We start from the raw sequence: 12,253 nt of genomic DNA on the forward strand, positions 1-12,253 counted from the left end.
ATTTAGTTTATTTAACTCCTTTTAATTTTTGGTGGGATAAAATTTGTTATATAAGAATATATAAACTACTATATATTTCAACTAAACTGGCACCAATCTTAAATGTGTCCATGCCACTGGATACGATCAAACGTGAACACGATCCGTTAAAAATTCACTAGACACGAACTTGAACACGAAAAAAAACATGTGATTTTGGAGCACTACCGACTATTTCTAACTTGACAAAAAAAAACCATTATGGTCGACCATTGTGAAAAGTTACTCTTCGATTGCATAAAATAAATTCCATGGTCTTTGGCTGTCGCTTCGTCGATCCTTTACATTCGACCATGATTTTAGATTGAGCTAGAGCTCTCTAACCTAAATGCTTATCGATTAACGGATTAGGACAACTTGCAAAAGGGGTTAGCCATAGGTGTGACCACCAGAGAAGTTGCCACTAAAGATGTAGGCCTAAGAGGTAGCAAATGGATGGTGGCCGTGGATGTCCGATTCAGACGACATGCGGAAAAGGGGCTAGCCGAAGATGTAACCACCGGAGATGTTGCCTTCTAACATATAGGCTCTAGAGGCAACAAATGATGGCTGCCATGGATAATAAACATCTCAAGAAACCGCAAACCACCCATTTCTTTACAACACAAACATATATGTACATAAAATTTTATACGTGGGTTTTGTGCCTTCACCAAAAAGTATCCAGCTATAACATTACAACATTAGTGATAATAGAGAAAATGTCAATATGATAACATGTATCAACTACAACACCCAATCTCCAAATTTAGCAACCACTTATTGTGTATATATATATATATATGTTGCTCTTTATTTGAGAGACTTACATTGGGCAGCAATCAAATCTGTATACCATCCCTCTCCATGCAATGCAAACTTGATGATGCTGTAGTAAATTTCAAATGAGATATGTAACGACGGTCAAACAAAAATAGAAAAGTGGGGACATTTAATGGCGGACACAAAACAATGGCAACATAAAAATTGAATCTTTGATTTAGTAAAATGTACATAGCAAAAAATTGTTATACCTGAGATGCCAACCAAGTGTGTTTTGCAGGAAGATGGCTTCCTAATCTTCCAAAAACTCTTCCAAACTGTCGAGCAAACTTTATATGGCTTTTTTCTTGAATTCATCATTATTATCTCATTACTAGCTGACAAAAACTGATCAACTCCAACACTAATCTCCTGAGTTAATGAAGACACACCATGTCCCTGCTGCTGCACAAGTGCAAGCTCAAGCTGTATGATAATCTCCGTCATCTCTGGTCGTTCCTTTGGTTCATTAGCCACACATCTCTCCGCAACTCCCACAAATGTATCCAAACTATCTGCTGATATCTCCCCTCTCAAACTCGGAGCCACAATCTCATCAACTTCCCCTTTTCCGATCCTCTCTTTAGCCCACGTCGCCACCCCATCCGCTGCAGCTCTCTCGCTCAGTACTTCCAGCAACACCACACCAAAAGAGTAGGTGTCGCTCTTCTGTGTCACTCTACGAGTACCATCATAGTTCGGGTCCAAATACCCCCGCGTCCCTTTCACTTGCGTGCTCTGCCCCTCGTTCCCACCAGTTGAAGGCTTAGCTAGCCCGAAATCTGATACTTTAGCCACGAGCATTTCATCCAAGAGGATGTTTGAGGACTTCACATCACGGTGGATGATGCCACGCCCAGTGTGGAGATAGTCTATCGCCCGGCCAACTCCAATGCATATCTTAAGGCGCTGCTCCCACGAGAGGGGATGGAACTGATTGTTCCTCTTGTAGAGATGGTCAGCCAGAGTGCCATTTGGCATGAACTCGTAAACAAGAATCATTTCACTCTTCTCCTTGCAGTATCCAATCAGGGAAACTAGATTCCCATGTCGAAGTTTATCAAGTGTCTCGATCTCTGTCAAGAACTCGCGCTCCCCTTGTTTGGAACCGGGCTTCAATCTCTTTATGGCTACCATCTCTCTCCCATTATCCACGAACCCTTTGTACACTTTCCCAAATCCACCTTTTCCCACCATATTCCCTTCGTGGAAGCTCTTTGTTGCTACTTTGATCTCAGCTAGTGAGAAGCGACGACAGAGGTGATTCGCCCTGTCAGGTGGTTTGCCGCGCTGCCGCAGATGGAAGACGACGTTTGAGAGACAAAGTAAGGCAATGGCAACAACTGTCTTAGTAACAGTGGATGGTTCACTAGCAACAACATGGTGAGGTTTTGAAGGCAGAGGAGGATTGGGACTAGCAAGACTCATGTCATGGTTGCTTAACTTAAAGACTTCAAATCCGTCAAAGGGGCTATGCTTATCCAAGAATTCATGGCGAGATTGGAGAGAAACAGAGATGTTTCTCTTCCCCTCGCGTTTCTGGCCTTCCACCTTAACCATGTAGTTGTAGGTTTTCCGGAGCAAAACCAAATCATCAGGGCTAGTGAAAGCAACCATGCCATCGATACGAAGGATGAAATCGTCGTGCATTTGGAGGCCGAGCTCGCATAAATGAAGCCTCACCATGTACCTAAACCCCACATCAACACTCACTCTCCATATCCTTGATGAGTTTTGTTGAATAGGTGATTCCCATATCCGGAACATGGTGTGATCGCATCGCCATTTTACGTTCTGGCGATGAACGATTTCAAGGGCAGTGCTGCTGTCGAGATGGACAACGTAGTTGTGCCCCACGATGCGGATTCCAGTATCCCCGGAGTGGCAGTAGGAAATGGCGGAGGGGACTGCTATGATCTCAATCCCGTTTATGAAAGCATAGGTGTATTTGGATTGGCTAGTTTCGGGGGAGAATATTATGTTGAGGAGTTGGTGTGGTTCGAGGATGACGCAGAACTCCTTAGTGAGGGTTTTGAGAGAGAGTGCACGAGCAGTTATGGAAGCGCTGAAATTGGAGAGGAGAGTGTAGGGACCTGCTTCGACAGTGAAAAAGTCGTTGAAGCTCTCGAAACCGTGGTAGGCGACGGGATTGAAATGAAGTCGAATGACTTTTTGGCCTGGAGCTAGGTCAAATGAGTAGGAAAATCGGGAGCGGGAGAGGCGCGCGCTCTTGTAAGGAACTGGATCGACGCCTGCTACCACCTCTCTCGTCGTGGCGGACGATCCATCTGCTGCTGCAGCATCTCCGAGCCATTCTCTGCCGCCGAGTGCTGTAGCCGCCGCTGCACCTCCGCCGCAGTTTATCGATGTGTGATCAGGATCCGCGGCATCGGTTATAAAACTGAAAATGAAACAGCAGATAATGATCAGACGGTGCGGTTTCATGTTCCAAAATCTCATGTGAAAATCATCGGATATGAGATTAGGTGATGATAATGCCGGAAAATTGAGGGTCAGAATCCTCTTGCTGCATTCAATTTCGACGAAATTAATCACAACGAAGCGAATGCTTCATTCAATTCCAACGAAGGTTTCATTCAATTTCATGGAAATTAACCATTCCCCCTTCCGAAGTCAAAAAGATTTGGGAAAACCAAGCATTCAATTCCAACAAAGGTTTCATTCAATTTCATGGAAATTAACCATTCCCTCCTTCCGAAGTCAAAAAGATTTGGGAAAACCAAGCATTCAATTCCAACGAAGGTTTCATTCAATTTCATGGAAATTAACCATTCCCCCTTTCCGAAGTAAAAAAGATTTGTGAAAACCGTGCTCTCTCTCTCTCAAATGTCAAAAGTTGCGGCCAAACAGTATTGCTTTTTGGAGTCTCTGAGTTGACGCTCAATTTTTCACCACTACCGGCTCTGTATTCATCTCATTTTGAGAAATTTGTACCTCGATTTGTTGCACGATCACATGATTATCTTCTTCCTTGTTATTTTCGCCGGCCACCTCGCCGCCGCAGATCCTTATCACATTTCGATCAACTGCGGCGGAGATGCACACGGCGGCAGAAACTGGCTCCGAGAAGGCTCATCAACCGTCTCAACCGGTCTCATCACAGCTCGGATTTCTCGCTCCGAGTTCTCTTATTCCCTGAAGCTGAGTTCGGGCCCGAAAATCATCCGCCTCCACTTCCAACCACCGTCCTACACTGGTTTCGAAAGATCCAACGACTTGTTCTCAGTCGTAGCTGGTAATTCATCGCTACTAGCTAATTTCAGTGCTTCCGTAGCTGGTCGTGCTCTTGCTGTCAATGTTGTTGTTAAACAATTCTGTGTAACTGTGGAAGAGAACGAAACTCTTAACCTAGTTTTCTCCCCTGATTGGGGCAATAGCTATGCTTTTGTCAATGAGATTGAGATTATCTCAATGCCTTCCACCACTCCTCCTTACTGTGGTGGTGTGGTTGCCCCAAAGCCTATCATACATGTTGACAACAGCACCGCTCTTGAAAGGGTTCATTACCAGCACGTAAAATGGGGGCCTGTTTCATCTGGGGACGACATCGCTTCCATGTTCGGGATGTGGTCTAAACAACCTAGTGTTGGAGAAGACTCAAAAATGGGTACTAATAAGACATGGAGAGTGTCTATTGACGCAAGATTCAAGTATTTGGTGAGGCTTCACTTGTGTGAGGCAGGACTCCATATGGATTTCGTGCTTCTCATTAATGGCAGGGTAGCCTTAACCAGTGCTGACATGCACCAACAGAGGAGGGGAAATAGAGAACTCTTTTGGTATAACAACTATATGGTGGTGGACGAAGAGCTCAAGCAAGGTGATATCTCTATTTCTCTGCACTCTCGCCATAAATTCTTGGATAGACACGGCCCACTTGAAGGATTTGAAGTGTTCAAGATTATCAGCCATCAAAGTGTCAGTTTTCTGACACCGCTGCGCTCTCTAGCATACAGTATATTATTCTATATATGTATAGTCTATTTGGAGCACAAAGTATCCCAATATAAGTTTACCAGGGAGGATAACAAACCATTGGCCAGGGCAAAGCAACTCAGTCATCGCTTTTCACTAGCTCGGATCCTCAGAATATGTGGATATGGTGGAGACGGAAAAGGGTTCGTGGATCATGGAAGAGAGATTGTTGTCATAAAGCCATTAAAGATGGATTCCAACCAAAGGGAGAACAAGTTCCGGAATGTGATTGAGGCACTATGGGGTCTTCGACATGTTTCCCTCATTGGTCACTGCAGGGAGCATCAGGGCGTGGCTGACCACTTCTACAAACTAGCAAGGAAAAGCAATAACTTTTTTCCTCACCCGTGGAAGCAACGACTCCAGATCTGCGGTGACGTCGCTCAGGCACTAGAATACCTTCACACTGACCCCATGGTCATACATCATGATCTGAAGCCTGCAAATATTCTGACTGACAACAAGTTTGAGGCTAGGCTTGCAGATTTTGGCGTTACTAAAACTGTGAGTTTCAGTGAGTCACAGAACCAAGATAGCACAAATCTTATAGGAACACTTGGATACATTGCCCCAGACTTTATTACTAGTGGTGAAGGAACAAAGCATAGCGACACCTATTCTTTTGGTGCACTGGTGTTGGAAGTATCGTGTGGAAGAGCTGGTAGAGAGTCACGGACTAAAGTTGAAGATGTTGATTATGATAAAATAGATTTTGGCAATCATGAAGAGGTTGAATTGGAAGTTCTCATGGACTCCTCGACCGACTCACAGAAGCAGCAGCTGCCTCCAGGCTTCGAGTTCTACCCCACAGATGCAGAGCTGGTGGTCTATGACTTGAAGAGAGCCACCAGGAATTTCAGAAGTGATTTAGTGCTGGGAGAAGGTGGTTTTGGCAGCATTTACAAGAGGTTTATGAATTGTGAAAGTGAACAATGCTTTCGTGAATGGCAGGTACCGACACTAGAACTGTTTTCACTTCTATGCTTAGCTTAGCTTGAGAATGTATGTATGAAACTGAGAGTGGATGTTGTGCGCCTTAATTTGCAGTCAGAAGTGAACTTCGTTAGAAGAGTGGTGAAACTGTTGGGCCACTGCCATGAGAAACAGCTGCTACTCCTTGGAAGGCTTTCTCATTTGAATCTGCTGAAGTTATTGGGATACGGAGGGGATGATAATGAGCTGCTTCTTTTCTACAAATGGATGCCAAATGTATACTTCGAGAACCATCTTTTTCAGAGTAGGAGAGTAGCTTGCTATGCAGATACCAAAGCGCGCTGGAGGATTCGTAATTCCTGTGGTCATTCAGTTCTTGGAGGAGGAGGATTTGGAATACCTGTCGGCGTCAAGAAATCTAATCATCAAAACGCGCAGGGGTTCCGAGAGTGGAAGGTAATTGTCCACCATTCTGTTCAATTAGTTCCGGAGTTGGAAGTCTTCTTCTCTTTTAGCTCTGCATGAACATCGATCTAATAACTTTACTTTCCCTTCATATTGCTCAGAAAAACTAAATATGTTTTGAGCCCATCACAGAATAGTTGCTTTACACGTGGTTAAAATTGTAGGTCATATTACACATTAGTTCACCCTAGATAGATAGAACATACACACACTCCATAGAAACTAACTCTTACTTTCTTTTACTTGTTTAAGTATTCTTTTATCAAGTTGTTTGTAATTGTATCTTTAGTTGAGTCAATTTGTATTTGCAGTCAGAGGTGCAATTCCTGAGAAGACTCTCTCATCCTAATCTGGTCAAGTTATTTGGATACGGATTGGATGATAACGAGCTGTTTCTTGTATATGAATACATGCCCAAAGGAAGCCTCGAGAACCATCTTTTTCAAAGTAAGAGATTAACTTGCTACGCGGATACCAGCTTTAAACTTATGAATTGTGGTACTAGTGCTAGACATAGATAGCTAATTTCTTGAATTTGCTTGGTTAGGTTATGGTCAGCCACTGCCATGGGATACAAGGATTAAAATATTGATCGGAGCATCTCGGGGGCTTCCAAACTTACACTGTTCAGACATAAATGTTATCTACAGAGACTTCAAATCTTCAAAAATACTGCTTGACAAAGTAGGCTTGACTTGCATGTTGTATCGTTTTTTTTTCTTGAACTGATTTTATGGCTGAAACGACGTTCCATACTTTGTTCTGCTTCTTATTCTCAGTCGTACAATGCCAAGATATCTGATTTTGGCCTTGCAACAATGGGTCCATTCGCTGATAAAACCCGTGTGTCAGCACGGATTATGGGAACATTTGGATACACAGCACCAGAATATATCATGACAGGTAAGTATAGCAGTCCTATAAAATTCTTCAACTGTAAACAAAATCATACTGATGAGAAGTTTTTATCAGGTCATGTAAACGTGAAGAGCGATGTGTATGGATTTGGCGTGTTGTTACTAGAAGTGCTAACAGGTTTGCAAGCAATTGACCAGAGACGTAGCGGTGATCAACAAAACTTGGTTGTTTGGATGAAGCTGCGCATATCTGACCAGAGTAATCTGATCCATACAAACAGCAGATCCACGATGATTGGAACAACTCGTGGCATGCACGCAGTTCAAGTACCAGTTATCTATAGAGATTTCAAGGCTTCAAACATTCTTCTAGATGAAGTAAGTTGTTCAATTATAGGCTTCCACTTTTAAGTCAATAATTTTTTCTTAATTACATGTATATATGTTTAAGTTTGATGATTTATCTGCAGTTGAAAGGTCTTAAAAATGACAGGTAATTCAGTTGTGAAATGGCTTTTGAGTGCTTTTGCTTGGCTTTTCATCTATTCTTCTCTTTACAAAATGTTCTATTACTCATTCAGGTCTTCAATTCTACCTTTACAATGTTTTGATTTATCTTACAAAAAAATCGTTGATAGGTTAAACTGGGAGTGCTCATGGACTCCTTGACCGGCTCACATCAGTGGCAGATTGATAGGCGCTCAATGGTTAACGAGCAACCACCCATCACAGCCGTGCCAACTCCAGCAAAGAAGCAAGTGCATCAGAGCAAGCATAACAAGGCCCACGTTCCAGCCCGAGCTCCAGCTCACAGTGATTGGTCGAAGCACAAGATGGATTTCGAATATCCTCCGACTACATTGCCTCTCCAAAAACAGGCTTGCAACCCACAGACTGGAGTGGAGGTCATCAACAGTATACTCTTATCTATCCTGTGATTGTGATTTCTAGTAATCTCTATATTCTATTGACACCAATCACTTATTGTAAAATACTTAGAAAATAAGAGTGGAAAATAAAAAAAGAGTATAGCTTTAGTTGAACCATAAACTGAAGTACATATGCCCAATGTGCGTGTGTTTGATATTATCCCTATTTCTTGATGAGAGTTCATCCTCCTCAAGAAAATCCATATGTAATTTGATATAAGAGTACATTATTGTATCATATCTTTTCTTTCTATGGAGTTTCTGTTTTATTTGTATCCACTTTCTTGTTAATAGAGACTAGTAGTTTATAAGTTTGCTCATATGATTAAAAGTCCAAAATATATGTAAAATGTTTGTATAAATGTATGATGAAATATGTTTAAGCAAAAATGGTCAAATACAAGGGTGCAGTTGAATTGAATCAAGCCGAATGTATTTGTGCTTATATATACTCCTATTTCAAATATCAATATTTTGTTTTCAAGTTAGCTAGATTATTAAAGTCACAATAACACAATACACTCATTGATTTCTTAAAACAATAAAAACATATATAGATTTATATACTTACTACAAAGTTCATTGAGCTTGCCCACAATGAGATTTTATTCTTGCATTATTGTGTCAGTGCAAGATATTTTTAGGGAATAATAAACAACACTAGAGAATTGTTGACTCAAGATGTCTAACAATTCTTGAGAGATTCCATGCTAAAGTTTTCCATTATAAAGGAAACAACTGTGAAATAGAAATCAAACTTTGATATGATGATATCAACTAAAGTAGTTTCAAACTTCACACTCATTAAACAAATACTACATAGCATTCGATCTCAAAATTAGTCTGAAATGAAACTTGAATGAACAAATAACAAGTGGAGAAACACATACATAGAATTCGATCTCAAAATTAGTCAAGTTGAAATGAAACTTGAATGATCATATAACAAGTGGAGAAGAGAAAGTGCACACGCCAATTATTAGTGGAAAAAAGTAGTGAATTCGGCTACTCACCTCCTCAAGAGCCAAATCATCACTTTTCTTTTCAAAATTTTCATCTTATCACCAAGTCTATACTATTCCCACTATCCAAATTCCCCAGTCTCTTTTTAATCATACTAGTATTAACACCCGAGCTATGCACGGGACATAAGAGTTTCAAATAATGAATATTAAATATAATAAATATATAGAAAATAAGAATTGAAAGCAATATGGAGATTTAAAAAAACAGAAATGTACTTATCTTGTCTCACTCAAAATGAAGAATTTACTACCCCCAGTGAATGAAACATTTATGCAATTTTAATTTATAATCTAAGTAAAGTAAAAATAATAAAATTAATGACAAAAATAAGATGTGTGACTAATGATCAAAAAGTATGAATTAATTAGAATAAGATATACAAATAAAGAAAATATGAGTGAGTAAAGATGTTTATTGAAAGTGTCATGCAAGTCATTAATCCAAATATAAGGTAAATTAATATATAAATTTAATAGCTTAATTTATAAAAAATTAATTTGAAAAAATATATGGAATATTAAGCATATCCACATTAAATATATGAATAATTTAAATCATATAAATTTAAAACTTCTAGAAGTCAAGTTAGAAAATTTGTATTATCTAATAATCACATTTTAGTTGACTGTTTATTTCTTTTAATTTCAGACCATAGCATAACTTGATATACATTTCCAACGGCTAAATGAATTTTTTATATTAGAAAGAATAAATTTCTTACTTCCCGCCACATATACGTATAAAAAGTAAATTACTAATGTCACTTAAAATAACGATAATATTTTATGCATCTTGTTTGTTTTGAATAATGTGAGAATTTACACTACTCTTTATATTAAGAAGTTATACTAAGTTAGATTTAATTTTAAATATATATAATGTCATCTTATTCCTTAGTTTAATCTATAAACTTAGTAGTATTGTTTAATTAGAGGCGAATTAAAATATAAGAACTAAAAACTTTAATTGAGTAAATATAGGATGGAAATTGTAAGCATTACATATATGTGTTGTCGTTTAGCTTGTGAATTAATTAGGAGAAAATGTATTGCAATAAATTATTAAATCTCAATTTTAACCTAAATAAATGGAAGGCAAACTAAACTATCTAGCACAATTCCAATTTAACTCAAATATAAGGCTAATTAATATATAAATTTAATAACTTAATTATAAAAAAAATTTAATGGTAGTGCACTATTTAAATGTGTTTTAACACTTCTTCAAGAAGTTAGCATTTTATTGGGCTATTATTTGTCCAATTGTTTTTGCCTTAAAAATTTATTTTTGAGTAGAAGACACCTCATCCTTCCATATTCCCTCCAAAAAGGGCATTAATGACTTTTAATCAAACTTGCACTTTAGATTAGTATAGATTCATATTAATATTAATATTCTTACAATAAAAGTATTTTTAAGTACATGCTCATGAATATGAGGTTGCATAGACTATTTAATATTCTCTCTGTTTTACTTTATCAGTTTTTGTATTAAAACACATGTCATCTACCGTGAAGACTATTTTTTTATGGACGGATGTAGTATGAAAAATAATAAAAGTTGGGCAAAATTTGTTTCTTTCACCAATCTAGAAAAAAATTGACGAAAAATCATGATTTTCTTTATCTAATCGTAACTGTATTACGGCTAAAAATTCAATCGTCTGTGTATAGTACACCATATTGTTTATGATGTTTTTCAAGTAATCAAACACATTGTTCTCTTTGTGAATAGATGGCGTCAGTTGATTCACTAGCACTGACGTCAACATATGATTTTTCGGCTATATTAGATACTCCCCCGTCCCATAAAAATAGGCTATATTTCCTTTTTTGTCCGTCCTATAGAAATAGTCCGTATCCATATATGGAAACCTTTTTCTCCTTTTTCCTCTATCATCTATGAGTCTCACAATCCACCCCACAATTTCAACTACTTTTTCTCCTTCTCTCTTACTTTACCAATCACACATTTAACCCGCGCCGATCCTAAATGGCCTATTTCTATGGGACGAAGAGAGTACGATTTTATCAAAATTTTTTGCCACGTGTGAGTAATTATGAAAAAAATCCAATACTTTATGGTTTTTTTCGACTGACTTTTAAAATTGTATGACGAACCACAATTTGGCCCAATTTCATGAGTTTTCCAACGATTTTAATTGACAAAACAGATTTAGGGATCTTTATACTAATAATACATTTTTTATAAGGTTACTCTACAAATTTTTGTTTCATTACATCTTTGTACGGTTGTACCAACACATTTTATGTCATTAATTTCTTTTATAATTTTTTTATTTTATTAAATTCTTATACTAATGCCTTTTCTATAATTGAATTTGCAATGACGACATCACTTTCAAAGATACAGTTGTTGCAAGTGGTCGCAATTGGGACATAATACGTGTTTCAATTACGCTCGCAATTTCAGTTGACGTTGTTATTGCTTCATCAAAATGAGTAGCAATCATATGTCACAAAAGAATTACAATTAATTAATTAGTGTTAATAAAATAAGATAACAAAAGATAAAAAGTAAGGGGGAAGTTGAAATGTTTCTAATGTATTTTGATGGATCCGCGAATTTTTGATGTTAGCAAATGCTGGTAGAGAATGAAAATACAGACACAAAGAATTTACGTGGTTCGATTTACTGAAGTAAATCTACGTCCACGGGAAAAAGGGAGGGCAAGATTGTATTGCTTGATCTGTTTTCTACAGCTTACAAATACAAACTTGCTATTTGCTATATGGTGTTTTATCTCTAGAGAGCTTAACCCCCTCATATCAGATCTAAGTTCCATTTATATCTTGGACTAAGATCGTGGCTTGCATCACCACCCTAAGTCGTGGATGTCGTGTAGGTCATGGCCTAAGATCGTGGATGTAGCGTAGGTCATGGCCTACGATCGTGGCCTGAGTTGACACCACGTGGTAGTGGGTGTGTTGGACATCCTGTATGGGTCCACTAACTCCTTGTTCGGTCGAATACTGAGACCGAACTGCTTTGGTTGCCGATCTGAGAGTAGAGCTTGATGCCGACCTGAGAGCAGAGCTTGATTGGTTGGCTTTTACCGAGCTGTAGGCTGAGGCCGAACTCTTTGGTAATGCCGAACTCATACTCCTGCTTTGGTTGCCGATCTGAGAGTAGAGCTTGATGCCGACCTGAGAGCAGAGCTTGATAGGTTGGCTTTTACCGAGCTGT

The 12,253-nt window shown here is 38.7% G+C and overlaps 2 protein-coding genes across 2 annotated transcripts; one reads left to right on the forward strand and one right to left on the reverse strand.

Moving 5' to 3' along the window:
* Window positions 1–602: 602 nt before the first annotated feature.
* LOC121784735 (receptor-like protein kinase FERONIA) lies at window positions 603–3,300 on the reverse strand. Its single transcript, XM_042182953.1, has 2 exons — window positions 1,053–3,300; window positions 603–907 (listed from the first exon to the last, which is right to left on the reverse strand). Exons 1-2 carry the CDS (start codon window positions 3,298–3,300, stop codon window positions 861–863), a joined length of 2,295 nt encoding a protein of 764 aa, XP_042038887.1. The 3' UTR covers window positions 603–860.
* A 389-nt stretch (window positions 3,301–3,689) lies between these two features.
* LOC121784734 (probable receptor-like protein kinase At5g38990) lies at window positions 3,690–8,295 on the forward strand. Its single transcript, XM_042182951.1, has 7 exons — window positions 3,690–5,787; window positions 5,884–6,225; window positions 6,546–6,681; window positions 6,782–6,918; window positions 7,014–7,137; window positions 7,207–7,469; window positions 7,730–8,295. The coding sequence occupies exons 1-7, from the start codon at window positions 3,817–3,819 to the stop codon at window positions 8,027–8,029; spliced, it is 3,273 nt and encodes a 1,090-aa protein (XP_042038885.1). The 5' UTR covers window positions 3,690–3,816; the 3' UTR covers window positions 8,030–8,295.
* The last annotated feature ends 3,958 nt before the right edge of the window (window positions 8,296–12,253 follow it).

The sequence above is a fragment of the Salvia splendens genome, chromosome 21, assembly GCF_004379255.2.
Source record: "Salvia splendens isolate huo1 chromosome 21, SspV2, whole genome shotgun sequence".
NCBI lineage: Eukaryota > Viridiplantae > Streptophyta > Magnoliopsida > Lamiales > Lamiaceae > Salvia > Salvia splendens.